Here is a 27,529-nt window from a genome sequence, read left to right as displayed (position 1 = left end):
AGGACCAGACACCAGCGACCCCAACCCAAACTCAACCTAACCCACCCGAACGACTAGTCCCAATCATGAACAAACGACCAGCCCTCTTCTCTCCTGTATACGACAGAACTGGAAGAAATCCATTCCAAAAGAATGACTCTGATAAACCAACCGCAAAAGATCCAGAACAGGCAATCCAATGGGCTAGAAACCTGATCCTCCAAGCCTCTATTATGACCAACTCATATGAAGAGCAAAACAAGCTACTCGAACTACTAGACGTATTTAGAGACTACACGGAAAAAGGGAGAGTTACAAACCAGATCTCGGACAAACTATCTGCCAAGCTCGCCTTCCACTCAGCTACTCTAGCAAACGCTTCAGAAAAAGCAGCAAAGACATTAAAGAAGGCAACAGCCACAGTAGCTGGTCAAAACAACCAAACAGTAGCAGTAGCAACAACGACAACAAACACAAATGCTCCCCAATCATACGCAACAATTGCAGCTCAACCATCAAAGAACGCCACTTGGACGACTGTAGCCCCAAAGAAAAAGCCAACGCCTAAGAAACTAATTACGCACTACCAAATAGTTGCAACACTAGAGGAAAACCAAACCATCAACCCGCTCCAAGCACGAAACAAAATCAACGAGGCATTCCAAAAAGCTGGCATTGCAGGACCTGTTATCCAACTAGCAGCTCTTAGTAAGAGAAACAATCTCATACTTACTACTACAAGCGGATACTCTGGAGAATTCCTTCTCCAGCAATCCAACATCTGGATGGATCTCTTTAACATCAAACACGCTCAACCACTAGAATCTTGGACAAAAGTCATAGTCCACAACGTCCCTACAACCTTTGAAGGAGCAGACACGCTAGAAATCCTTCAAACTGAAATCCCTACATACAACAAAGGACTACAAATAGTTGGTAACTCCTACTGGCTTACAAAAGACTGGAAGAACAAGCAAAACAGCTCTATTGTTATTGCTTTTAAAACAGAAGCTGAAGCAAAGAAACTAGGAGCGAGGATTGTCAGCCCTCAGGGGGTGTGTCAACTAGAATGTTCTACTATCGTCACAGCTACGTAACACACTGCTGATCTGGAATGCTCCAGATACTCTACTTCATGTATATAGTCGCTCTCTGCAACTCTCTCAATAGAACAACCTTCTCTCTCATCTCTCCTCTGATCCAACAGTTATGAGCCCGGTATCCCCGCAATAAGCTGCGATATTCAAACGAGATTGTTCACTCCATTCACACAGTTCACGCTGTTGTATACGCTGTTCTTGTGTCTTGTTGTAGCGTTGAAACAAGGTGTCTCACGCTCTCTTTTTGAGATCTATTCTCACGTCCTTTGAGATCACTTCTCGAAGCTTCTCTGCCGCTTAGCAAGGCAGCTCTTTTGGCCATCATGGCATCCTCGAGCGCTCGGGACGATCAAGTTGTCAGTCGCGCATCAGTTATCCTCGAGAACCAGAGCGATTGGAAGCTCTGGTACTCCTTGAAGAAGGAGTTCGCCACCGTCAAAGGTGTGTGGGAATACTGCGATCCTTCCACAAACAAGCTACCTCCAACTGTCGATGACGAGCCATCAGACACTGCTTCAGACAGTGCGTGGAGGAGGTGGGAGATCAAGACGAATGCTCAGAAGGCTACCCTCAAGGCTATAGGAGAGGTTAACCTTGAAATCACACGGACGGTAGCTCGATCAAAGCTGCATCTTATTACCAACCTAGATCTGGACGTACGATTACGTCTTAGAACACTTCAGGATCACTTTCGGATCACTAATCAACAGCAAATTCTAGAGCTTTCTTCGCAATATGCTGCTATTCAGCAGAAGCGGAGGAACCAGAACGTTGATACGTGGCTAAACGAATATTCTCGAATTGCGTCTCTCTGCCAATCAGAAGATATGGCTGAGATGAAAGGGACACGTCCACAGTGGGCCTTCATACAGGCTGTTGAAGCCCAAGGAGATGCTGACTGGTCTAACCAGCATTTCACTCTAATGATTGGCTGTGAGGAGGACAAAAAGGACCCTCCAACACTTGAAGCTTTGATTAACCGATACCGACGATGGATCGCGACGAAGCGTACCCACACGAAGACTCTTGGCAGCTTTGCAGCCAAGGACAGCACCCAGGCCACCCAGGCTACTCTAGCTATCACCGACACAAGGCCAAACAACCGTCCGCAATGCGTCTGTGGCCTCTATCACAATATCTTAGAGTGCTACACTCTAAACGAAACGGCAGAAGGCCGTCCAGAAGGTTTTAGACCAAATCGAACAAGACTCAGCACAGTTCGTACTGCTTTTAAGGATCGCGAGCTCTTGAAGAAGATCAAGAAGCTCTACAAGGATAACAACGTCCGATGGACGTTCGATACAGCACAAAACTCCGATCGATCTGAGAAGAAGACCGAGAATAAGACCGAGAATAAGACCGATAGACCCACTTCAGCATCCAGAGGCCGACGACCTTACGCTGATCGAATCGACGACAATGACTCGAACGGAGACTATTACGCAAACAATGCGTTTCACTTGGCTCAGATTACAACACCAAAAGGTGATACTCTGCTCGACAGATGGATCGTTGATCCTGGTTCCAACGTCCATATCTGCAACTCGACCTATTTCAACTGGCGTACGACGTCAAATGCCAAATCAACCGACGTTATCTTCGCAGGCGCAACTAGCTATCAGGTTGCTGCCTGGGGGGAGGTGATCATCAATGTTAATCGAGGCAATCAGAAGAAGGATATACTCCTGACGCATGTCGCGTACGTACCAGGTTTTCTCACGAACCTCTTCGCCCTTGGACGCTGCCGACGCTCAGGCATCCACTTCGATTCAGGGCGCAACATCCTCTACAAAGAGAGGATCTCCAATGTTGTAGCCAACCTTGAATACAGTCATGGCCACTGGCTGCTCGATGCGAAGGAGGCTGATCGCCCTCCTCGCCATGAGCTTCTCAGCATGGCTGCAAGATCGAGCCAGGAGAAGGCTCCTCAAACTGTCACTGCGATGCGAGCGCATCAACTGCTCGGACACCCAAGCTATCAGGCACTTGAACACCTTCAAGATGCAACTACTGGCCTCAAGATAGGCACAAACGGAAAAGGAGATCCATGGACAGACGATTGTGTATCGTGTATTCAAGGCAAGATGAAGGAAGACATCAGTCGCCGTCCTCGCGCTGATAAAGCCTGTCGACCTTTCTATCGCATTTCAATCGACATTATCCAACTTCAGGAACATGGCGCAGTATGTTACAACGGTGACGTATGGGCATTGCATGCAGTGTGTGAGTACACGAAATTTCATGAGATCTGTACTCTCAGGAGTCGACACAAAGCTACTGTTGTTCCTGCTATTATTCGACTCATCAACAAGATTGAAAGAGTATACGGCTACCAGGTAGCTATAGTCTTCATGGATGGAGACGTTGGGTATGGCAGAGCTGAGGCACACCTCGGTTCCTCTGCTCAAGAAGAGCTATCATCAGCAGGTATTAAGGTAGAAATGAGATCACCTGATACTCCAGCACAGCTGGGGGGTGCGGAGAGAGCTGGAGCCGTGATTGTTACAGTCGCCAGAGTCATCCGTATCCATGCTGGTCTACCTAAGGCACTAGCTAATGAGCTAGTCTGTACTGCGGTAAGACTCCTCAACGTCACTCCGACAAAGGCTCTTGAATGGCGTACGCCACAAGAGATGGTCACTGGCATTCGACCAGATCTATCACGACTCCATATCATTGGAAGCCGTGGATTCATACTTGACAAGCATCTCCTAAGAGGGGATAAACTGGAGAAGCGCACCTTTGAAGGATTCCTTATTGGATACGACGCTTCGAACATCTATCGAGTCTGGATACCTACCACGAATCGAGTTATCCGTGTACGAGATGTACGCTTCATTGATGAGCTTTACAAGGAGAAGCCATCAACAACACCCGTGGAGCCTCGCATTATCGAGACGGTCCACATTCCTGAGGAGGAATACGATGGAGATACCATTGTCGTGGCGCAGCCTGTACGACAACGACAGGAAGCAATCACTACGCCTGTCCTACCACTAGATCATGTATCTGAAAAGGAGTATGATAGTGACACTATTGCAGTGTATCAGAAGCCTGTTCGCCAACTCCTCTCTCCATCTCCTACACCCGCTTTCGAAGGACAAGATCGAAGTCCTTCTCCTGATCCAGTTGAACAACAACTACTGCAGGAGTCCTCTGCTTTGATGGACTCATCTCCACACAGGACACCTGGGGGTGGAACAACTACGACGACGACGCTGAGATCTACATACCAGATCGACATCAGAACAATGCTCCGCAACGACGAGACCCGAATCTCTCACAGGACAACATCATCACTGGCAGACGACGTCGCCAAGCGCACTACATCGAGGCAGCCCCTGACCTTTCTAAGTACTTTGCTTTTTCTGCTACGATTGCGCAAGCAAATGATGCTATCTCAGCTGCATCACAACCAACGCGATCTGATCCTACTCGCATTCATCGCGATGATCTTCCGCCTCCACCACGTCACTGGAAAGAACTGAAACGTCACGCTCATGGAAAGCAATTTGAAGCTGCTGCTTACGCAGAATTCAACAGCTGCTGGAAGAAAGGCACCTTTGCCAAACCAGACATCACAGCAGACACAACAGATGCTGTACCCTTGATGTGGGTATTCACCTACAAATTTGATGAAGATGGATATCTTCTCAAATACAAGGCTCGAATTGTCGTCCGAGGAGATCTGCAGGATCAGTACGGCGATACGTACGCAGCTACTCTTGCTGCTCGCCTCTTCCGAGCTCTTATGGCTCTTGCATGTGCTTTCAACCTTAACGCAATGCAATACGATGTGCCAAACGCGTTCCTTAACGCTACACTTAATCGTCCTCTACATGTACGAACTCCGGATGGATTCCAGGATAGATACGGCCAGATTCTTCGACTTCTGCGCGCCCTGTATGGCCTGAAGGAAGCTCCACGCTTGTGGGCTATACACCTCCAAGCTTCACTGCGAAAGCTTGGGCTACACCCTGTTCAAGGGTTCCCATGCCTTTGGATGAACGATCGGATAATCCTGTTCTTCTACGTGGACGATATCATCATCCTCTATCACCCCGACTACCAAGAAGATTTCGAGAAGCTCGAACGACAGCTTATTAAGCTATATAGCCTGCGCCAAATGGGCAACGTTAAATGGTTCCTCGGTATTCGAGTTGAGCGAGTTCTTGCTAGCCGCCAGCTCTACCTAGTCCAGGATGCGTTCATCAACAAGGTCTGCACTGAGTTTGACCTTATCCGCTCTGATGGAAGATACCCTTCCACGCCTCTCTCCTCTACGTCGAGGCTATTACCCTACGATGGAGTGTCTGATCCTTTGCTTACGAAAACCTATCAACGCCTTGTTGGCAACCTAGCGTACATTGAGATCATGACGCGTCCTGACGTCGCTCACGCTCACTCAATCCTTTCACGGTTCCTGATCAATCCAGGACCAGTTCACCTCTCGGAGATCAAGCACGTGTGGCAATACCTGTACGGTACTAGGTATCTGGCCATCAGTGCTCGAGGGGGTGAGCCTACCCAGACGTTTGCAACAAAGATCAACTCAACACTGCCTACGTTCTTCGGTGCTGCTGATGCCTCATTCGGAGACGATGTAGAGACTCGTCGATCATCTGCTGGATACGTTTTTATGCTGTACGGCATGCCTGTTGACTGGAAGGCTACCGTACTTCGATCAGTAACCCGCTCTACTACTGAAGCAGAGCTCTACGCTCTCTCTGCTGCTGGCGTTGAATCGCAATACTGGGATCGCTTCTGCCGCAACATTGGCTTCACGCTTCACACCAAGAAGGCTCTCTGGTGTGACAACGCTCAGACTGTACGCCTCGTACAAGGCGATTCTGATCGAATTCAAACCAAGCTTCGTCACGTCGACATTCATCAAATGTGGCTCCGCCAAGAGGTGGAAGCTGAAAGGATCACTGTTGAGTGGAAACCTACTGCTGAGATGCCTGCTGACGGCTTCACTAAGCTACTTCCTCGTCAGAAACACGAGAACTTTGTCAGACAGCTGGGCATGAAGGACATCCGTCATCTCATCGTCAAGGACGTGCCATGTCCTGTGCCTCATCCATAGTTTAGTCTGCATCTCTTTCAATTTGTTTTTGAGGTATCCATCTAATATGGAAACCTCAGGGGGTGTGTCAGCCCTCAGGGGGTGTGTCAACTAGAATGTTCTACTATCGTCACAGCTACGTAACACACTGCTGATCTGGAATGCTCCAGATACTCTACTTCATGTATATAGTCGCTCTCTGCAACTCTCTCAATAGAACAACCTTCTCTCTCATCTCTCCTCTGATCCAACAAGGATCATTATCCTTGGAGAGAGCCTCCGTACTGAAAAGTATAGAAGTATTCCAGCTACTACCCAATGCGACAACTGCCAAGGCTTTGGCCATACAAAGCTTAAATGCCGGAACCAAACAGCATGCCAGCTATGTGCGGGGACCCACCCTACATCGCAGCATAAATGCTCCACCTGCACGACAAGTGGGAAGCCCTGTATCCATACACTCCCAAAATGCTCAAACTGCAAAGAACCTCACTTTGCTAATAGCAGAGACTGTGAAGTCCTCGCAGCTATAACAAACAAGGAGAACCAATATACAACAGAATGTTAGACAGCATTAAGATTCTCCAAGCGAATCTGAATAAGAGTATCCAGGCTACAGAGTCTACTCTTCAACTAGCTGTCGAACTAAGGGTTGATATAATTGCAGTCCAAGAGCCTTGGCTCACACCAACAAGAAACAACGACTACGCTGATACTAGGTCCACTAGCCACGCAGCATACCTCCAAATTCTCCCACAATCCGAACCAAAACTCCGCCCTAGAGTGCTATTCTATATCTCTAGAACGCTATTAGCAGAAACCCACCTACTAGAAGGTTTTACGTCAGATCCAGACGCTATAGCACTAGTAGTACAGAAAGGAAACCATAAGTTTAATATCTTCAACCTATACAACGAGAGAGGTATAGGAGATATAAAGACTATCCCAAGAGTTCTTCTAAACACAAACACAAGACTACCAGAGTCATCTATTCTACTCCTAGACGCAAATGAGCACCACCCGTGGTGGGACCCACTATGCACATCGACGAGCCCAGGAGCACCCCCATTTGTAGAATGGATAGAAAGCCAAAACCTTAGCCTTCTAAACACACCAGGAACGGGCACTTTCTTTAGGCCACACCTATCAAGAGAATCAGTTTTAGACCTATCCCTAGTTACCCCAGACCTAGCTGACAAAGCTATTGACTGGCAAGTCACTACAGAGACTGGATCTGACCACTACGGCCTACTCTTCTCAATTCGATCAGACACCGACCAAGTAGACAATCCAATAAACCAACGCAAGTTTAACACAAAAAAGGCGGATTGGCCACTTTTTCAAAAAACCCTAAACGAGGCTATTCAAAACAACATCACGCTACAGCACATAAGCGAGATAAACGACCCTAGGAAACAAGATTGCAAGAATCTAATTCTAGAAGAGGACCAGGAGCTTCAAAGCAAACTAGAGGAGATAGGGGAAGCAATTACGCAAGTTATCCAACTAGCAGCTGACAAAGCAATCCCAAAAGTCAAACTAGGTCCTAAACCAAAACCCTGGTGGAACCAGGAGCTTACTAAGCTAAGAAGAGAGCTTACTCACTGCCAAAGAGTCTACACACAACAATTGCAACAGTTGTCCATCCAAGAGGCATATCTATTCAAGAAAGACTTCTTAATAGCGCGGAACACCTACGCAAGAGCAATCAAGGATGCCAAGAAGAGACATTGGAATAGCTTTCTAGAACAAGAAACCCACAGTCTATCTACAAAGCTATGGCATACACAAAGGATCAAAAGGTCGAAAAGATTCCACCTATCCAAGGAGAGATACTAGAGAAAACATTCAAAGGAAAGTGCAAGGCCTTTAGAAAAGCACTTTTCCCTCCTCCTCCAACAGCAGAACTACCAAGCTTTCTAAACTATCAAGAGAGCATTTGGGACTGGCCGCAACTATCAATTTCTGAACTAGAACAAGCCTGTTCTAGTAAAGTTAAAAGTAGTACACCAGGGCCTGACGCTATTACTCAAGATATTATAACCGCTGCATTTAAGTTCAACCCAGAGATCCTCTTCATCGCCTACTCAATCTTGTTTAATTACGGATACCACCCTCGGTGCTGGAAAGCAGCTACAGGAGCAATTCTCAAAAAACCATCCAAACTAGACTACTCTCTCCCGAAAGCTTATAGAGTAATTACTCTCTTAAACAGCCTAGGGAAGGTACTAGAGAGAATTATCGCCAAAAGACTAGCTAGTCTAGCAGAAACCACAAACCTCCTACACTCCTCACAAATTGGAGGTAGAAACAAGAAATCTGCAATAGACGCCGCTCTCCTCCTAGTAGACCAGATTCAACACAAAAAACAGCAAGGCCAAATTACTTCCACAGTGTTCGTGGACGTCAAAGGAGCTTTTGACCACGTCATACACAACCGATTTCTAGACCGACTTAAGAAACTTGGACTCCCAATTAGCTTAATTTGCTGGGCGAAATCCTTTCTCTCCAACAGGACCCTAAGACTGGCATTCGATAATAAGATTGAAGAATTTAGCAAGATTAGAGCAGGCATTCCACAGGGCAGCCCAGTATCACCAATCTTCTTTCTTATCTATATCCGAGACCTATTCCCAGCCTTACAAAGCTTTCAACTATCGTATATCGACGACCTATCTCTTACTACCTCATCAACCTCTCTAAAGAAAAACATAAGAGCACTGCAAAAAGAGATAGCTACACTCTTTGCCAAGGGAGAGCAGCTAGACATTATCTTCGACACATCCAAAACAGAGCTAATCCACTTCACCGCTAAGAAGGAGAGGATAGAAAGAGCCCTCATACTCCCAAACAACGACCGGATAGAACACAAAGACACTGTCAAGTGGCTAGGTATCTATCTAGACAACCGACTATCATTCAAATCACATGTGTCTATACGTGTAAGCCAAGCCAGACAAGCTTTCTACAGGCTAGGAAGACTAGCGAACATTGAACTCGGCCTATCAACACACGCTATTAGACAACTATACTTAGCATGTGTAACTAGCGTGTCAGACTACGGAGCACAAATATACTGGCAAAACCAACCCTACGCTACAAAGAAACTACAGTCACTACACAACCTGGCTTGTCGAAAAACTCTAGGAGTGTTTAGAACAGCACCAACAGTCCCTACAAGCCTCGAAGCGAGCCTACTACCACCAGCAATCAGACTTAACTCAACTATCCGGAACTACGCAAGCAGAGCAAACCTGCTAGCCAACACCCATCCAATTGCAAAGGCAATAACTCGGATCCAATCAACTAATCTCCAACGCTCAAAGAAACCAAACCAGCACAGACAGCTACAAACTATTACTAACGCAATTCCTAAAAACAACAAAAGAGACACAGAGCAGACTATCCCATACCGGTTTAGGCCATGGGATACTCTAAACTATACCGTAACAGTCTCTCAAAAATCCAAAGAAGAGGAGGCAAATGCGCACCAAGCCTACATTAAAACAAGGCTAGACAATTACACGACAATATACTCAGACGCCTCGCAAACACAAGAAGGAAAAGGAATAGGAGTTGGGATAGCAGTCTACAACTCAACTCAGCAAGAAATCTACTCAGAAACAGTTAATATCGGACAATACCAGCTAGTCTACAACGGCGAACTAGAAGGGATCACACGAGCATTCGAATACGCAGCAAAGAACGCTACAACCGACCAGGAATTTGAGGTCTACGCAGATAACCAAGCAGCAATCTACAGGCTTAAAAACCTATCAGATAACCCAGGACAGCATTGGCAACTCCGATGTCTAAAAGCGGCAAATACGATCCGACGAAAACAAGCAAACATCCACCTACTCTGGGCACCTGGACACACAGATATAGTTGGAAACGAAAGAGCAGACTACCTAGCAAAAGAAGCAACCAAAGAGGACCCCAGATCAACAACAAAGAGCATTGCCTACCTAGGCACGACAATCAAAAGGATACAACAAACGGAACAACGCCAAGAGTATGAGAAATACAAAGCAAGAGCAACCGCTCTAAACAAAGCTACCTACTCAGCCAAATACCCTCTTAAAATCAGCAAAACCATCCAAATGCCACAGAACACGAAAAGAGTAACCTCTAGCGCCTTCTACTCTCTTAAGCTAGGACACGGATACTTCAACTCCTACCTAAAGAGATTTAAGAAACGAGACTCTAATCGCTGCACCTGCCAAAACATCCAAACGCCAGAACACCTACTACTGTACTGTCATCTATACAAAGACCATCGAAAAACGCTCCTACAAACAATCAAACATCGCCCAGTCACACTACCACTACTACTCCACACTAGTATAGGTATAGAAGCAACCCTAGCTTTTATCACTAGCACCAGAATAGGAACAAGAAAATGGTACCTAGGACAGCCACCAGAAGACCTACAGAGAGACACTGTATAAAACTAAAACCACAACCCTCTCCTTTGCCACAAGAGCCCGCTGATACATCTCTTTCTACTTATCAAACTGCTCTTTAGCACCTGGCAACAAACAGATACAAGCTAACCCAGGGCGCTCAATGGTACGTTATAATATACCATTTTTTTGTTAGTGCTGAGAAGTACGCGTATGGCGGGTATATACTAGAACCAGGGGTTTATCCCATTAAACTTCAGGAGTACATCCCATTTTTAGTCTATAGTCGAAATTACTCAAAATTTAGACATATAACTCAGCATACGTAGACGCACAATCTGACGAATTTACAGCGCAGCAGACTATGTGGTTCAGGAGCTTAGGGTTTGGTGTTCTTGGTTAGGGTTACGCGTCTGGGGGGTCAGGAGGTCGCGAGGCTCGGCACCCCGCCGCGCGCGCGCCGCCGGAGTAAGCACCGAGAGAGCGATCAACAGCGCGTGTATATAAGAAGCCGAGTAGAACAGGTAGGCGTCGATATTTCAACATGTCTAAACCTAGCATCGAGTGCCAGTATTTCGAGCATGTGCCTGAGCACAGCGTAGCGGCATGCAGAGAGTGCAGATATGCAGTATGGCCAGATCAGATTGAGGGCCATCTACAGAAGCAGCATAAGGTTAGTTACAAGGAGGCTGAGGCAGTTGGACAGCAGGTTCGCAGCTGGGCTGGGTTAGTCCAGTACCCTAGTGAGCTCGAGGTGCCGACTGGTGCTCCAAAGCCTGTGCGGCAATTGCCAGTGTATACAGACGGGATGTTATGCCAATTTGACTCCAGCTGCTGCTATTATGTAGCAAGAAGTAAGGAGGCTATACGAAAGCATTGGCGTAAGGACCATCAAGGATGGTCAGCAGGGAAGAAGCGAGGGCGGCCAAGTCGAACCAGGCAGAAGAGCGTGCAGGCACATATGGATAAGGGGTACCGGCTGGTCCATTGCCAGCGATTATTCAGCAGCCGGCATGGATCGCAGTACTTTGAGGTCCAGGCACCCAGCCAGGATGGAGAAGGCCCCGAAATCGTGCCCGTAGACGGGGCAGCAGCATGGGCGCGAGTGGGCGAGCAGATGGCCAAGGCGTGGGCAGACATCGAGAAGCGGGCGCAGACGACGATCCAGGAGGGCGAGCGCGACGAGGTGAACCCATGGCTGGAGCGGACGCAGTGGTTGCCGTACCTAGTGGGCATGGAGAGGCCGGATTTGTTAGCGTGCATCGAGGAGCCCGTGGCAGAGCCAGATGCCAGGCAGGAGCAGCAGGCCGAGCCGGTGGAAGCAGCGATTTGGGCAGCCATGGATGGATTGGCGCGGTTCAGCCAGGCATCCATTATTGACCGGATTGGCGTGTTTATACGGTTGGAGGCAATTCGCACAGAGATGCACCAAACCCGGTTCCAGCCGTTACAGCCGTATATGGACAAGAACGCCATTGTCAAGCACACACGACCGTGGCAGCAGATGTTAATGTTTTTTGCACGCACACAGAAAGAGCACGGGTGGAAGAGCCCCAAGTATCGGTTTACGCGCCGGCAGCGAGAGGCATGGGAGGTGTTAATCGAACAGGCAAAGCGGAGCATAGAGGGAGACGAAGAAGATGAAGCCGAGGATATGGACGAAGAGAGAGAAGAGCTGGACGAGGAGATGATGGACGACATAGACGAGGCGATAGAGGTAGCTGAGGAAGAGCCAGGTCAGGGAGAAGGCCCCGAGCCTAAGAAGTTGTCTAAGATACAGAAAGCGTGTTTGGAGTTTTGCATTGCATTACTTAACCACCGCATCACCCGTAGAGAGTATGACAGCCCGCTGGTGTGCGCGTTGGCGGTGCTGGGCGTCAAGGAGGACGGATGGAAGGGGCCGGAGCAGTACCCGCCGATATTATCGGCGGTGATCAAGATCGCTCGGTTTATGGTCGTGCAGAAGGGACTAGAAATGTCAGGGCCCGAGGAGGATAGCGGCGATGAGACAGACGACGACTTAGATGACAGCGCGTACGAGAGCGGGCCAAGCCAGCGACGGCGTCCCAAGGGGTGTTTGCAGTTAGTGCAGAAGATGATGGACCGGTTCATGGTGCGCGGCAGCCATAGCCCCATGCAGTGGATGTTGGATTTGCGGACGTATGGATTGAAGATCCATTACAACACTACAACCCGCGGGCATGTAGAGTGGACGAACGGCGACGAGCTGCTGTACAAAGAGCTGCATTTTAGCATGGCGCAGTTCCGCGGCATGGTACATGGGCTGGCTAGCGAGAGCCGGCGATTATTAACAGAGGAGTTAATGTTTAGCAGCAAGGCAGCGCCGGTGCCGGCAGTGCCATGGGAGAGCATACGTGACAACCCAACCGACGAGCGGCCAGGATGGAACTTTTTGAAGGATCATCGCACAAACATGCCCGTCAACGGCGAGAGGTGGTTATTTGAGCGGGTAGGCGAGAGCGCCAGCATCCGGAGTCGGTTCATGAAGCCCGGGACGCAGTCAGGGGTAGACCGACAGGCAATAGAGCGATACATGGACCGGGTGGTAGAATTTCGCGAGAAGCTGGCGGTGTTAATGCATATAACGGGTGGGCAGCCAGCGCGAGGGCCAGAGCTACTGAGCGTACGGCATAGCAACACAGTGCAAGGGGGGCATCGCAATCAGACTTGCTATCAGTCAGGTAACTCAGTTCGAACTGACTGAACTGACTGCCAAGACTCAGTTCAGTCAGTCAGTTCTTGAGGCAGCTGGACGTCAGTCCAGTCAGTTCAGAAGCCTCCAGACTGACTGAACTGACTGACGTTAGACTGACGTTAGCTGTTTTTAAAGCAGTATTTTAGAGTTGTGAAAGCCACATTTAGTGCGGCTTCGAAGCCGCGCTAGTCCTAGATATAAAGACACTAATCCTATATAAGTTAAAGCATCTAGCTTTAAGCTAATTAGAGTTTGCGGAAATGCGCTACCCGGTGCGCACCTAGTAAGCCTTTCGCGTCGCGTCGCGTCGCGTCTGCTATACACACGACGCTAGACTACTGTTGCCATAATACTTCTTGGTGTACTTCATGTCTACTCCCTCTAATTCAGGCCTTCGCCGCCTTGTAGAATGCGACAAGCGCAATTCTCCTCTACCATCGCTATCAAACGCGCCTACTGTTGGCGATACTGCGAGCGAGGCCCAGGCTGATGAGCCCTTGGCAGTACAGGCGGACTTCCCCAACGACGGCGACGACGACGACGACGACGACAATTACGACGGGCTTGATTTTAAGCGTGTGCCGTATCTTGAGCGGCGCCAGGTTGAGCGTAATAGTCGCGGTGGGCCAAAAAGCTGGATCTACCGCCACGGCTGGGCCGTCTGGCACCGCAAGTACAAGAAAAACTACTGGCTTTGCCGGTACTGCCATCAACGACGGAAGCAGGAGGCTTGCTACGAGGCTGACAGCACTACAAACGCCGGCCGACACCTCTCAAGCAACAAGCCTGGACACTCACACGGACCTAACGGACCTGTACCAATTGCTAGCCGGGAGGGCAATATTATGGGCGCGCTCGCAAAGTCCCAAGTATATATTATGAGGTCTAAAGGGATAGAAGTATCGCAAGAGGTAGCAAACGAGATAGCAGCAAGCTTTTCAACCTCTCGATTTCAGGACGCGCTGAAGGACTGGGTAGTCGCGGACAACCAGAGCCTTCGCGTAATAGAAACGCCGCAGTTTCGAGCCATGATTGCGGCCGTGAGCCCGCTAGCCGAAGCTCTCCTTTGGCGTAGCCACTAAACGCTCCACGATCATATTATTACTGAGTACAATACATACATACTAGCTGTTGCCAACTACCTTCGCGAAGCCCGGTCGCTTATACACGTGTCATTCGACAACTGGACTTCAACTGGTGGGCAGTATGCTTTTACTGGCCTCTGCGTACATTACCTTAACAGCGAGGGCAAGCTAGTTGACCACCTGCTTGGGTTGCCTGAGCTACACGGGGCGCACACTGGCAATAATATTGCCGCTGCAGCAACAACAATACTTCGGCTATTTGGCGTTGACAACGCGAGGGTTGGGTACTTTGTGCTTGACAACGCAAGTAACAATGATACTGCAGTTGAGTCCTTAGCAGAGGAGTTTGGCTTTATCGCAAGCGAGCGGCGGCTGCGGTGCTGCTGCCATATACTCAACCTAAGCGCACAATTAGTAATTTGGGGCAAAGACCGTAGCGCGTACGAGAATGAAGCCGCACACCTTGAGGAAGAGGAGAAGTACATGGATGAGTGGCGCAAATACGGTCCTGTTGGCGTCCTCTTTGACGTGATTGCGTCTATCTGTACGCCTCAAACTCGACAACTACTAGAGCGCCTACAGTGCGAGGAGGCAGAGTCTCTAGGTGTTACACCCCACATCCGGCAGCTTGTGAAGCCTGTTAAGACACGCTGGAATAGCTATTTCAACACGTTTGTCCGTGCAGCTGAGCTACACGGCCCTATCGATGGCTATATTGAGTGTAAACTTGAGGAGCATAGTGCTGCAACAGCAACCTCACGACGCCGGAAGAATCGTGAGCAGCTCCCTGCTGCCCAGCCACGGTTATATATACGCGAAGGGGGTCTAAGCGGCAAGGACTGGGCGACAATAACAGAATACATTCGACTCCTTGAGCCATTTGCCGAAGCTACACGGCTACTTAAAGGTCGCGGCCGACACGGCCGACACGGCGCTATATAGGAAGTTCTAGTAACGTTTGAGTAGCTTCTTAACCAGCTTAAGGCTCTCAAAGACCGCCTTAAGGATGTAAATTACGAAGATCTATTATTATTATTATTATATTTCCATTAGAGTCCTGTATCAGTCGGTGACTATGTAGGACTTTGGCTAAGCCGTTCTATGTATGATGGTCGTTGTGGAGTTTCTATGGGTCTTGTACAATTTGGGTGGTGTTTTGCGTACTCCAATTTCAGAGCTAGTCTTCCATTGGCGCGGGTGCTAAAGAGCAGTGTGGTGAATATTACGAAGATCTAGATGCGCCTGAAGATCATCTTATTACAAACGTTAACCTTGCACATTGTAAGCTTGCTAAGTACTACGCAAAATTCGATAACGCGCCTGTCTACTACACTGCTACAATACTACACCCGCACTACAAACACCACCTCTCAGCGCTCTGGAAGGTGCCTGACACCCATGTCACTGCCCGTGACGGTGTCCACTATCGCGACGGCTGGCTTGACAATAACCACCGGGCATTCCTGCGTATGTGGCAGGGGCGGAAGGACTCTGCAGCCACTTCAGCTCACACTGTAACGCCGCCGCGTAAGAAGCCCCGGCTAGGGATTTCAACGTCGCGATCAGCTTTTCTACAGTCGTCAATTGAGCAAAGCACACGGCAGTTAGAGGCAAGCCTTGCTGAGGATGAGTATGAGATATGGAAGCGGCAACCAGCGTTAGCTGAGGAGGATTGGCTGTCTCTTAATCCGCTTCTATACTGGGAGTCAGTTGCTGGGCAGTTCCCTATACTCTCAAAGTTCGCTATTGACGTCCTAACAATACCAGCAGCAGCGGCAGACTGTGAGCGGACTTTCAGCGAGCTTGGCGACATGTTAGGCACCCGGAGACTCCATATGAAGCCAGAGCTTATTTCAGCTTTGCAGAGCTTGAAGAGCTGGAAGAGGCTTGGTATACAGCCAACAACTACCTCAGCTTCTGGGCTAGCGCGCACACTATCAGAGGAAGAAATCTCAAAAGTACAGGAGCATTTATCTCAGTTCGACGTCAGGTAACTCAGTTCAGTCAGTCCAGTCAGTCCGCAGGCCGCGGCGACGTCAGTTCAGTCAGTCAGTTTTAGTTTAATTGAAAAGTCTTGGCAGTCAGTCCAGTCCAGTTCAGTGACCTCAGGACGTCAGTTCAGTCAGTCCAGAGAGCTCCGGACTGACTGAACTGACTGATAGCAACTCTGATCGCAATATATTCATCGAGGACGGCATGGTGGTGTTTGTGACACGGTACCACAAGGGATACAAAGTCAGCGGCGACGTCAAGATTATCCATCGATATTTGCCGCGCGAGGTGGGCGAGCTGGTAGTGTGGTATATGTGGCTGGTGTTGCCGTTCCAGCAGCGGCTCGAGGCGTTGGTGTGGGAGAAGGAGGCAGTTTCGTCGCATATGTGGCCAGCAGACCCCAGCGGCCGCAAGTGGACGACCGATCGGCTGCGGGAGGCGTTGAAGCGCGAGAGCCGGATCGCGATGGGCCAGGAGTGGACGTTTGCCGGGTACCGGGAGATGGCGATTGGCATCAGCCGGCGGTTTTTGCGTGGATCGACAGCGTTCCAGGCAGATGAGGGCGAGGAGAATAAGGAGTGGGCTGAGGAGCAGGCAGGAGATTCGATTGCCGACGAGCAGGCGGGCCATACGTCGCACGTGGCGGGACTGGTATACGCGCGAGGGATCATGGAGCAGTCAGGGGCCGTGGCGGATAGGCGGCAGCAGTTCCGGGCATCGAGCACGGATTGGCATAGATTTTTGGGCTTCCAGGCAGGCTTGGACGACCAGAGAAGAAGCAGCAAGCGGAAGAGAGCGCCGTTTGAGAGCGAGGCAGACGAGGCAAGGGTGGATCGGTGGCAGCGGCTGAGGAAGATGGACGCGAGAGCGCAGCTGAAGCGCATGATGGGCGAGGAGGCCAAGTTCCGGGGGGTGCAGGAGGCAGCGATCAAAGCCATCACAGCAGGCGAGAGTCCCGTAGTAGCGGTGATGCCGACGGGGGCAGGCAAGAGCTTGTTGTTCATGTTGCCGGCGTGGGCAGAGCAGGGCGGCACGACGGTGGTGGTAGTGCCGTTGATCGCGTTGCGTGGCGACATGGCACAGCGGTGCAAGAAGCTAGGGATATCGTGCGTAGAGTGGCAGAGTCGGCGTCCGCCAGACGCAGCAGCGGTGGTGTTAGTGACGCCCGAGTCGGCAGTTGGAGAGGAATTTGCAACGTTTTTAAACCGGCTACGAGCGACGCGGCAGCTAGATCGGATTATTATCGACGAGTGCCATATCGTGTTAAACCGGCAGTACACGTTCCGCAAGCAGATGCAGCAGCTAGGTAAGCTAGTGGCTGTAGAGACGCAGATGGTCATGTTAACAGCAACGTTGCCACCCAGCGAGGAGGACGAGTTATTCCGGCGAATGCATTTTGAGCGTGGGCAGGTAAGAATGTTTAGGGCACCAACAGCACGGAGCAACATAGCGTACCGGGTGGTAAGGGTAGAGAAGGAGAGGAAGAGACAGGAGGTAGAGGCAACGGTGTTGGCGATGGTACAGCAGAAGGTCCGAAAGTATAAGAGCGGCAAGATTGTAGTGTACGGCAACTCAGTGCCAAAGGTCAAGGGGTTAGCCGAGAAGCTCAAGTGCCATGCGTATCATCACCACGCGGTTGGCAAGGCAAGCATGTTGGAGGAGTTCATGGGCGGCAAGCAGCGGGTGATTGTGGCAACCAGCGCGTTGGGCATGGGAGTGGACGTGCCCGATATCCGGTGCATTGTCCACATGGATTGGCCGTTTAGCGTGTTGGATTACGCGCAGGAGAGCGGGCGAGCCGGGCGAGACGGGGAGCGGAGCGAGGCCATCATGATGGTGCAGGACGGCGAGCAGCGAGCGGCGGATGACAAGCAGGGGGAGGCGGAGCAGCGGTTGGTGCGAGCATACGTCGAAGGCATAGACGAGGCGGCGACATGTAGACGGGTAATGTTGGACGGGTATTTAGACAGGCGCGAGGCCGAGCGAGCTCGGTGCGAGGAGGGAGAGGAGAGGTGTGACGTATGCATGAGAGCCGACGGGGAGGAGATGGAGGAGGAGGAGATGGAGGAGGAGGAGATGGAGGAGGAGATGGAGGAGGAGATGGAGGAGGAGATGGAAGAGATGGAGGAGGTGGAGGAGGTGGAGGAGGTGGAGGAGATGGAGGTGGTGGAGGTGGCCGAGGGCGGCAGCAGCAACGAAGAAGAGGCGGAGACATTGGAGAGGGAGCAAGAAGAGGCGCGGCAGGCGTTTAATCAGCAGCAACGAGAGCAAGGCGGCCCGCGACAGAGATTGATACAGCAGCGGCAGCAGGAGTTCGCCGACGTCGAGTGGCTGCGTAGGCAGCTGGCGCAATGGATAAACCGGTGTGGGTTATGCGAGGCGGTAGGGCAAGGATCGAGCGCACACGACGTACGGCAATGTTGGCGACAGGAGAGCCAGCGGATCAAGGAGTCGATTAAGAGGATGGAAGAGACAATTAAGTTTGAGCGTTATTCGGGCTGTTTTTGGTGTGGAGTGCCGCAGGAGATATGCAATCGGTGGGAAAGGAATAGTTTTGGGCGATATCAGAGAGTCCAAGACGGGGATTGCCAGTATAGAGGGGTATTAATAGGCGGGTTATTAAGTATAGCATTAGGGCGGAGCGAGGTAGGAAACCGATGGACGGCGCGGTTAGAGGAGTTCGGGGTTAGTAATTCAGGAGCAGGGCCGACGTTGTTTGAGTTTTTAGGAAAAAAGCGATTGTTAGAGACGGTTGAGAGCAATAACTTAGCAGGAGAGTTTTGTTGGATTACAAGATTAATAGGCGAGTAGAGGAAATATAGAGAGTTGTAACGTTGACGAGGGTAGCTCCAACAGCTCGAGTAGGTCGGATAGTGTAAGCAGCGATAAAGGCAAGAGCAGCAAGATCAGCGAGAGCGTAGGCAGGGTTAGCAGCAAGAGAGATAGCAGCAACAGTGACGATAGTAGCAGCAGTAAGAGTAGCGACGAAGGCGAGGGCAGCGAGAGCAGTGATCAAGGCGAGAGCAGCGAGAGTAGTGACGAAGGCGAGGGTAGTAAAGATATTAGAGGTAGCGAAAGCAGCGGCAACAGCGAGAGCAATGAGAGCAACGACAAAGACGAGGGCAGAGAAGGTAACGAGAGCGGCGAGAGCAGTAAGAGCGCAGGCAGCGTTGGTAGCGAGAGCAATAGCTGCAACAGTGGCGATAGTGGCGATAGCGAGGGCAGCGACGACGGCGAGGATGGCGAGGATGGCGAGGATGGCGAGGACAGCGAGGGCAACTTGATGGCAGGTAGCGAAAGCAGTAATAGCAGCTTGAGCAGGGAGGAAAAGCGAGGGTCGTGACGACGGCGAGAGTAGCTCCGATAGCGAGAGCAGCAAGAGCGAGAGCAGCAAGAGCGGCAAGAGCAACGAGAGCGAGGCAGGCGAGGCAGGCGAGAGCAACGAGATGGCAAGTAGCGAGAGCGAGGCAGGCGAGGCAGGCGAGAGCAACGAGATGGCAAGTAGCGAGAGCGTAGGGAGCGAGAGAGGCGAGAGAAATAAGAGCAGCGACATGATAGGTACCGTTGGCAGCGAGAGCATCGTAGACTCCGCAACAATCAATTCAATCCGGTCACTCTCCTAGACCCACTTACCTATCTAGGTAGGGCTTAAACTCCTATAGGTAACTACTAGGCTTAAAGCGGTAATCAATCAATCCAATCTGAACCTTCTAGGACCCACTTAATTGATTGTTGCGGACTGTGGAGCATCGAGAGCCGCGCATATAGCGAGAGTAACGAGAACAGAGCGAGTAGCGAGAGCAGCGACGACGGTAAGGACAGCGAGAGCAGGAGCCGCAGCGGCGAAAGGAGTTGTAGAAGCCGTAGCAGCGGTAGGAAGTGAGAAGCAGCGAGAGTAGCGCGAGCAGTGGGGGGACAGCAGGGACAGCGAGAGCAGTAGGGAAAGCAAGAGCAGGGGCAGAAGTAGTTATAGCGGCCGCAGGCGTAGTAGGAGCGGTGGGGAGTGAGGAGCAGAAGCGAGGATATCGATAGCAGCGAGAGCAGCGAGGACGGCGGGGATAGTAGGGATAGCGGGATCAGCTGTGAGAGAAGCGAGGATAGCGAGAGTAGGAAAGCAGGAGCCGCAGGCGCGATAGAAGTAAGAGTAGCAAGAGCAGTAAGAGCAGGATGTGTAGCCGCGAGGATAGAGGCAATTAAGGTAATTAAGGTGATTGCGATGATTGCGAGGACAGTAAGAGCAACAAGGGCAGCGCAAGAAAGGGGCGAACGGCAAGGGAATTAACTATTATGTTAGAACAAGGTCTCCTCTGGTGGTATGACTACCATAGGCGACCGAGTAGAGGTACGAAAGGTAACCCTGTATTGGATTGAACTTCACTAAGAGCTATTGTTCTATCTACTTGTTGTTATGATGATCTTAGGACGTACATGACAGATCATCATTCCGCGTCGGTCCTTCTGCTCGGGCTTACTCCACGAACCTCACCTCGCCGACCTGGACTGAACCTAACATATTCTTAACACTCCCCCTCAGGGCAGGTCCGGTCCAAGGACAACTCCTAATTGGTTCTTGAATCTCTCGAATGCGACTCGCTGCAATGGCTTTGTCATTCCATCAGCCACCATGTCTGCAGTTGGAACGTAGGCCACATCGAGTTTGCCTTGTTCTGCTAGGTCTCGGATAAAATGATAACAGACGTCGATGTGCTTTGATCTTTCGTGAAGGTGAGGGTTCTTTGTAAGTGCAATGGCACCCTGGTTGTCTCCTAGCATCTGGACCTTGTTGGTGTCTTTTCCAATGTACTTTGGGAACCCAAGATCTCTAAACATTTGAGCAATCCACTGGCCTTGCTTGCAGCATGTTGATAGTGCGATGTATTCAGATTCGCAGCTTGACGTTGCAACAGACCGTTGCTTCTTGCTAGACCATGATATTGGACCTCCGTAGAACATTGCAGTGCTCCCTGAAACGCTCTTTCGGTCTACCATGTCGCTTGCCCAGTCAGCATCAGAGTAGATGACAAATTGCGAGTGTACTCCCCCTGGTCCGTAGCGTAGCTTCAATGTCACTGTCGACCTTAGATATCGTAGCAGGTTCTTCAACGCATGGCCATGGTGTTCTGCTGGATCGCTCATGTATTGGCTTAGCTTTCCGAGGGTGAATGCAATGTCTGGACGTGTAAGAACCATAGCAAACATAAGGCTCCCTATCACTTGCTGGTATTCAGTGATGTCGATTCGGGTGTCGTTGTCAGTGGCTGGCCTAAATGAAGTGTAATCTGCAGATGGAATCTTCTTGTCTCTGTGTTGTTTGCTAGACATTCCAAACTTGTCAAGTACTGCGTGTAGGTACTGCTCTTGATCGAGGTAGATTGTGCGGCGCTTTCTGTCTCGCGTAACTCGTACTCCAAGGATCTTATGAATCTCCCCCAGGTTCTTGGTGTTGAATCTTCCAGAAAGCTTCTCGTAGAACCAATCAATTTGAGCTCGATCTTTTGCAGCAGCAGCAATGTCATCAACGTAGACGAGGATACGGAGTTGTTTTTCTTTGTGGATAAACATGCACGGGTCTGCGAGGCTTTGTACGAATCCCCATGCCAGAAGTTCTTTCTTTATCAACAAGTTCCAGTCGCGAGCAGCCTGTTTGAGTCCGTATAAGCTGCGGAGAACTCTAAGGACGTATCCTTTTTTGACTTCTACTCCTTGGGGTTGCTTAAGAAAGATCTCTTCCTTCAAGTGCGACTCTGTGAATGCATTCTTAATGTCAAAGTGGAAACATTCCAGGTTTTCCGCTGCGACAGTGGCCATAAACAGACGTAAGGTGTCCATGCGGACTGTCGGGGCAAAAGTCTCGTTGTAGTCTGTTCCGTGTGCTTGCGTAAAACCTCTTGCCACAAGGCGTGCCTTAAACCTCTCAACAGTCCCGTCGAGATTCGTTTTGACTGTAAAAACCCACTTTGAATCAACCATGTTCGCGTCTTTTGGCTTTGGAACTTCCTCCCAGGTTCGATTCTCTATTAACGCGATTATCTCTTCAAGTATTGCTGCTTTCCATTGCTTTCCATACTTTGGGTCGTTGATAGCTTGCTCGTGTGTCTGGGGGATCTGGATTCCTGCGATCTCGGTTGCTGCGAAAGCCTTCTCAGATAGTCGTGTTTGCTCTTCTGTAAGGCCAACTTGGGCTAGCATAGCTTTAACGATCTTGCTAAATCTCTCGTCCTCAACAATCTCTTCGTTAGACCTCTTCCGTTTGGCTTGTCTAGTGAAGTATCGTGGAATCTCCTTTTCTCGTACAGACTGGGTACACGGTTCTTCGGGCCCCTCTTCGTTCACAAGATTAGGAACCCGCTCATCAGATGGTGCAGTAGGAGGAATAGTAGTTAGCCTCCTTGGTCTTCCTCTGTGACGCTTCACTGGTTCATGAGTTAGCTCTGCCGAAGATGGTTCCATTAGGTTCTCGGAAACTGGTTCTATTGGTTCTGCAGGAGATGGTTCCATTGGTTCGGTAGGAGATGGTTCCATTGGTTCTGCAGGAGATGGTTCCATTCGTTCGGTAGGAGTTGGTTCCATTCGTTCGGCAGGAGATAATTCTAGATCCTTCCTAGGTCTTCCTCTTGGTTTTCGGTCTGGCATCGTATTCTGCGTTCCTTGTGGTCCAGCTGGTATGTTTCGCAGTCGTAGTTCAACTTTCCCTCCAGGGGTGTATTCGTCCACTGACAATCGGCTTGTCCTTGAGGTGTATCCAAGCTCTGGCGAATAGAACTTGAACTGCTTATTTGTTGTCTCAGAATATCCCATAAATACTCCAATTCTGCCACGGTCCACGAGCTTGTCATGTCGTTGGTCTGCTGGAATCGTTTTAGGGTTGATGTACGAATAGCATTTGCTCCCCCATACACGGATGTGGTCAATGGATGGTTTCGTTCCTGTGAATGCCTCTTCAGGACTGACTTGCTTTCCATTGATCATAGGTCCTGTGTTTGTACGGTTGCGTAGGTATGCGTCTGCTTCGACAGCTTCATCCCAAAACTCAATTGGTAAACCAGCGTCTTTCAACATTGCTCTCATATCAGCTTCAGCAGTTTGGATGTTTCGCTCGGCTGGTCCATTCTGGTGTGAGGAAGCAATTGTTGTAGGCTGAATTTCCACGCCTTGTGTAACTCTCCATTCCTCAGCTTGCTGTAGAAGTTCTGGTGCATTGTCGGTTCCAGCAGCTTTGACTTTCTCGCCAGTTTGATGTTCTACAAAGGTCTTCCAGATTCGGAGTTCCCGTTGTGCGTCTCCCTTTTTCTTCAGCGGGATAACCCAGTTTTTCCGCGTGTAGCTATCAATAATTTGGAGGAACCACCTGTTTCCTCGTAGAGATGTTGGAAAGGGTCCAGCAATGTCAAACTGTACTAAGGCTAGCTTCGTGGCCTTGTGCTCTCTTAGCTGCTTAGGGATGCTGTTCTTCATCTTTGTCAGGGAACACACTTCGCAGATTTCAATCTTCTCTGGAACTTGAATCTTCTTCTGGAGAGTTGTAACTTCGTGGAGTTTGGCAATCTTTGTAGGTCCTAGGTGTGCGAAACGTCTGTGATACAGCAGGTATCTCTCCTTTTCATTAACCTTAAGCTCGCTCTTAACTGGTGTATGGGGTTCCGTGCCTAGGAATGCTGTCTCGTGGTATCCATCGGCAATGTGTGACACTACGTAGAGGCCGTCGTCCATAGTTGCTTTAATAATGATCTCCTTTCCTAGTTTGAAGCATAGTACGTGTGAATTGAAACGACCCTTCAGGCCTGCTGCGCAAATTCTTCTCCCTGATAACAAATTGACTCCAAGGTTAGGTACAAGCAGTACTTCTGACAACCATGTCGACGATCCGTCTTTACACACCACTTGAGCTTCTCCTTTCCAGTCTGCATATAATTCTCCCCCTCCAACCCGAACTAGTCTTCGCTTGATCTTGATCATTCGTCTAAACAATGAGGGTTGGTCAGACATGTGGGAGGAGGCGCCAGTGTCGGCAGCCCAAGTAGATGGAGAGGCCTTACCGACAATGTCTTTTGAGAGACGGCATGTCTCAATTTCCTCGGGTTCAGAGTCTGAGGTCTCGGATAATTCATCTGACTCTGAATTGACTTCTTCGGCTCCATATGCTTTGCCAGTCTTTTTGTGAGAATTCCTTTGCTTGAGTGTCTTAATAGGCGGCTTAGATGATTTCTTAGCGTCGTATTCCTTAAGGAGCTTTCGAGCTCTCTCACGTCTTGGACAGTCTCGTACGCCATGGGCTCCGTCACAAAGGAAGCATTGGACCATAAACTTAGTACCAGATTCGGAGTCAGACGATAGTGGTGAGCTCTTGTGATTTCGGCGCTTGTAAGGCGGAACATACTTCTCCGTCTTCCGGAATGCTGGGAGAGCTTTTTCGTCGGCGTCTTGCTGGTCTCGAACCTCCTTCTCTTCCAGAAACTTAAGTTTCTGTTCAACCGTAAGGTTAAGTTGGGCGTTTAAGGTGTCAATCGTAGTCTTAAATTCTTTCGGGAGTGATCTAATAAGAACGAGTAGTAGTGCAGAGTCCTTGTAAGCTCCGTTGGTGTCAGCGTCTGCTGCTACGAGTTTGCGTCGGTATTCCTTTAGCTTTTCCCATGATCCAACAATTGTGTTCCCAGGATTGAATGTGAACGTTTGAATTCTGGTCATGTAAATGTTGGCGGTTGTGGCGTCAGTTTGGGTGTACTTCTTTTGTAGGTAGGCCCAGAACTGGAAGGCAGTGTCGTATTCGTCAATAAGGGCTTGGTCATCTTCAGTAAGCGACCGAAACAAGAGATCGATTGCAGTGGCTTCATCTTCTAGGTACTTGTCTCTTTTTTCAATGTTGACGCGGATCTTAGTATGCTTGTCTGCTTCAGCAATTTCCAACTCTTCCATAGCCTCCGTTAGTTCACCGGCTATTGCTATTTGGCAGTGCTGTACCAGGTTTTTCTCGCAGACATAGAAGACTTTCTTCCCCTTAAGCTTGACCTTGTTTCGGCGGAACCAAGTATCGTGGTTTTCAGCTGTAAGTTGGGGAATCTTCCATTCTTCCTTCTCTACAGCCATCTTGTGTGTTTTGAGTTGGTGAGACTATTATGCGAGCAAGGTACGTGGTATGATGCTAAGAGTGTAGGTGATGCGGGCGATGCGGGCGATACAGGCGATGCGGGCGATGCGGGCGATCCGGGTGATATTCTGCGGGCGGTGCAGTCGTTATCGGTTCTCGGGTGTAGAGACGGTGTATTTAAGTGTGATTGCGTGTTAACCGCGTTGTACACGACTTCTTTTCTTTTCTTTTCTGATTCCTTCTTGAATCTAAGTCCTTCGTGACTTGGGTGGATGTTTTGATTCCTTCTTGAATCTGAGTCCTTCGTGACTCGGGTAGGTGTTTGAAAACAATAACGTTGGGTTAGGCAACCGGGCTCATAACCTGTTAGAACAAGGTCTCCTCTGGTGGTATGACTACCATAGGCGACCGAGTAGAGGTACGAAAGGTAACCCTGTATTGGATTGAACTTCACTAAGAGCTATTGTTCTATCTACTTGTTGTTATGATGATCTTAGGACGTACATGACAGATCATCATTCCGCGTCGGTCCTTCTGCTCGGGCTTACTCCACGAACCTCACCTCGCCGACCTGGACTGAACCTAACATATTCTTAACATATTAAGTTAATTGTAGCGATTGCAAGGACAGCGGGAACAGCGAGGATAGTAAGGGCAGTAAGGGTAGAAAGGACAGCGGAAGCAGCGAGGACAACGAGGACAGCGAGGATTGTAAGGACAGCGGAAGCAGCGAGGACAACGAGGACAGCGAGGATTGTAAGGACAGCGGAAGCAGCGAGGATAATGAGGACAGCGAGGATAGTAAGAACAGCGAGGATAGTAAGGACAGTAAGAGTAGCGAGGATAGCGAAAGTAGGAGAGTAGCAGTAGCAATAGCAGTAGCCGGAGGTGTATATAAGCTGTAAGAGGTAAGAGGTAGAAGTAAGGATATTATAAGCAGCAAGGATAGCAGGGGCAGAAGCGGCAACAGGTGCAGGGGTAGTAGGAGTAGTAATAAGAATATTAAGAGCAGTGCAAGTTACAAGGACAAGGGACAAAGTAAGGACAGTAGAGATAGTAAGAGTATCAGGAGCAGCGAGAACAGAAGCCGTAGGATTGATAGCGAAGATATTAAGAGCAGCAAGGAAAGCGAAAGTAGCGAGGGTAGTAAGAGCAGCGACAAGAGGAGCGGTAGCGGCCGCCGAAACCGCAGTTACCGCAGGTGGAGGAGGCGTAGGAGGTAAGGGGCAGAAGAGAGCAGTAGAGACAGCGGGAACAGCGGGGAAAGCGAGAGCAGCAAGAAGGACGGGGATAGTAGAGATAGAGGAAGTGGCGAGAGCAGAAGCAGTAATAGGGAGGATTGCGGAATGCGGAGGAGTAAGAGCGGTAGGAGTAAGAGTAGCAAGAGCAGGACGTAGAAGTAAGAGCCGTAGGAGCAGGAGCAGTAAGAATAGCAGGAGTAGCAAGGGTAGGAGCTTTAAAGGCGGCAGCAACGAGGGTGTTACAAGCAGCGAAAATAATAGGAGCAGGGAGAGTGGTCGCAGTAAGGATAGCGATAGAAGCGAGGTTGGCGACAGCAGGGACAGTAGTAGTAGCAAGAATAGCGAGAGTAGCGAGAGCAATAGCAGTGAGAGCTAGAGCATTAAGAGTAGCAGCAATAAGAGCAGTAACCGTAGGAGTAGGCGCATTAAGAGTAAAAGCTGCAGGAGTAAGAGCAGTAAGGGCGGAAATAGTAGGAGCGTAATTAGCGAGAGCAGGAGCAGCGAGGACAGCAGGAGCAGCTGGAATGGCGAGAGCAGCAAGGACGGAGTGGATAGCAAGAATAGGAAGCGTAGGGGCCGCAGTGGCGATATTTGTAGAAGCGGCAGTAAACACAGGTGTAGTAGTAGCCGTAGGAGTAATAACGAGCATGTTAAAAGCAGCAAGGACGGCAGGAACAGCGGGAGTTGCAATAGTAGAACCCGTAACCGTAATTGAATAGACAGTAAGAGTGATAGTCGCGATAGAAGGAAAAGTTACAAGAATAGCAGCCGTAGCCGTGGTAGAAGCAAGAGTAATTATAATAGAGGCAAAGATAGTAACAGTAGTAAGAGTAATAAGCACAGTAAGGGTATAGTAAGAG

General features: G+C 49.8%; 8 protein-coding genes across 8 annotated transcripts; 5 read left to right on the top strand and 3 right to left on the bottom strand.

Annotated features, from left to right (window-relative positions):
* Window positions 1-65: 65 nt before the first annotated feature.
* PtrM4_143780 (uncharacterized protein) lies at window positions 66-1,076 on the top strand (the record flags this gene model as incomplete). The annotated part of the gene is made up of 1 exon (XM_066109693.1): window positions 66-1,076. One exon carries the CDS (start codon window positions 66-68, stop codon window positions 1,074-1,076), a length of 1,011 nt encoding a protein of 336 aa, XP_065959676.1.
* Window positions 1,077-1,402: 326 nt separating this feature from the next.
* PtrM4_143770 (uncharacterized protein) lies at window positions 1,403-6,165 on the top strand (the record flags this gene model as incomplete). The annotated part of the gene is made up of 2 exons (XM_066109692.1): window positions 1,403-4,207; window positions 4,264-6,165. 2 exons carry the CDS (start codon window positions 1,403-1,405, stop codon window positions 6,163-6,165), a joined length of 4,707 nt encoding a protein of 1,568 aa, XP_065959675.1.
* A 540-nt stretch (window positions 6,166-6,705) lies between these two features.
* Window positions 6,706-10,595, top strand: PtrM4_143760 (uncharacterized protein; the record flags this gene model as incomplete). Its single annotated transcript, XM_066109691.1, has 2 exons — window positions 6,706-7,906; window positions 7,972-10,595. The coding sequence occupies 2 exons, from the start codon at window positions 6,706-6,708 to the stop codon at window positions 10,593-10,595; spliced, it is 3,825 nt and encodes a 1,274-aa protein (XP_065959674.1).
* A 499-nt stretch (window positions 10,596-11,094) lies between these two features.
* Window positions 11,095-15,293, top strand: PtrM4_143750 (uncharacterized protein; the record flags this gene model as incomplete). Its single annotated transcript, XM_066109690.1, has 3 exons — window positions 11,095-13,194; window positions 13,869-14,337; window positions 14,395-15,293. The coding sequence occupies 3 exons, from the start codon at window positions 11,095-11,097 to the stop codon at window positions 15,291-15,293; spliced, it is 3,468 nt and encodes a 1,155-aa protein (XP_065959673.1).
* Window positions 15,294-15,479: 186 nt separating this feature from the next.
* On the top strand, window positions 15,480-18,264 carry PtrM4_143740 (uncharacterized protein; the record flags this gene model as incomplete). The annotated part of the gene is given in 4 exon segments (XM_066109689.1): window positions 15,480-15,488; window positions 15,563-16,341; window positions 16,514-18,239; window positions 18,259-18,264. 4 exon segments carry the CDS (start codon window positions 15,480-15,482, stop codon window positions 18,262-18,264), a joined length of 2,520 nt encoding a protein of 839 aa, XP_065959672.1.
* An 867-nt stretch (window positions 18,265-19,131) lies between these two features.
* Window positions 19,132-19,896, bottom strand: PtrM4_143730 (uncharacterized protein; the record flags this gene model as incomplete). Its single annotated transcript, XM_066109688.1, has 1 exon — window positions 19,132-19,896. One exon carries the CDS (start codon window positions 19,894-19,896, stop codon window positions 19,132-19,134), a length of 765 nt encoding a protein of 254 aa, XP_065959671.1.
* A 977-nt stretch (window positions 19,897-20,873) lies between these two features.
* On the bottom strand, window positions 20,874-25,427 carry PtrM4_143720 (UBN2 multi-domain protein; the record flags this gene model as incomplete). The annotated part of the gene is made up of 1 exon (XM_066109687.1): window positions 20,874-25,427. One exon carries the CDS (start codon window positions 25,425-25,427, stop codon window positions 20,874-20,876), a length of 4,554 nt encoding a protein of 1,517 aa, XP_065959670.1.
* A 594-nt stretch (window positions 25,428-26,021) lies between these two features.
* PtrM4_143710 (ComEC, membrane metal-binding protein) lies at window positions 26,022-27,318 on the bottom strand (the record flags this gene model as incomplete). The annotated part of the gene is made up of 2 exons (XM_066109686.1): window positions 26,022-26,882; window positions 26,992-27,318. The coding sequence occupies 2 exons, from the start codon at window positions 27,316-27,318 to the stop codon at window positions 26,022-26,024; spliced, it is 1,188 nt and encodes a 395-aa protein (XP_065959669.1).
* Window positions 27,319-27,529: the final 211 nt, after the last annotated feature.

This window comes from Pyrenophora tritici-repentis, chromosome 9 (assembly GCF_003171515.1).
Source record: "Pyrenophora tritici-repentis strain M4 chromosome 9, whole genome shotgun sequence".
NCBI lineage: Eukaryota > Fungi > Ascomycota > Dothideomycetes > Pleosporales > Pleosporaceae > Pyrenophora > Pyrenophora tritici-repentis.
This window is presented reverse-complemented; position numbering and strand designations above follow the sequence as displayed.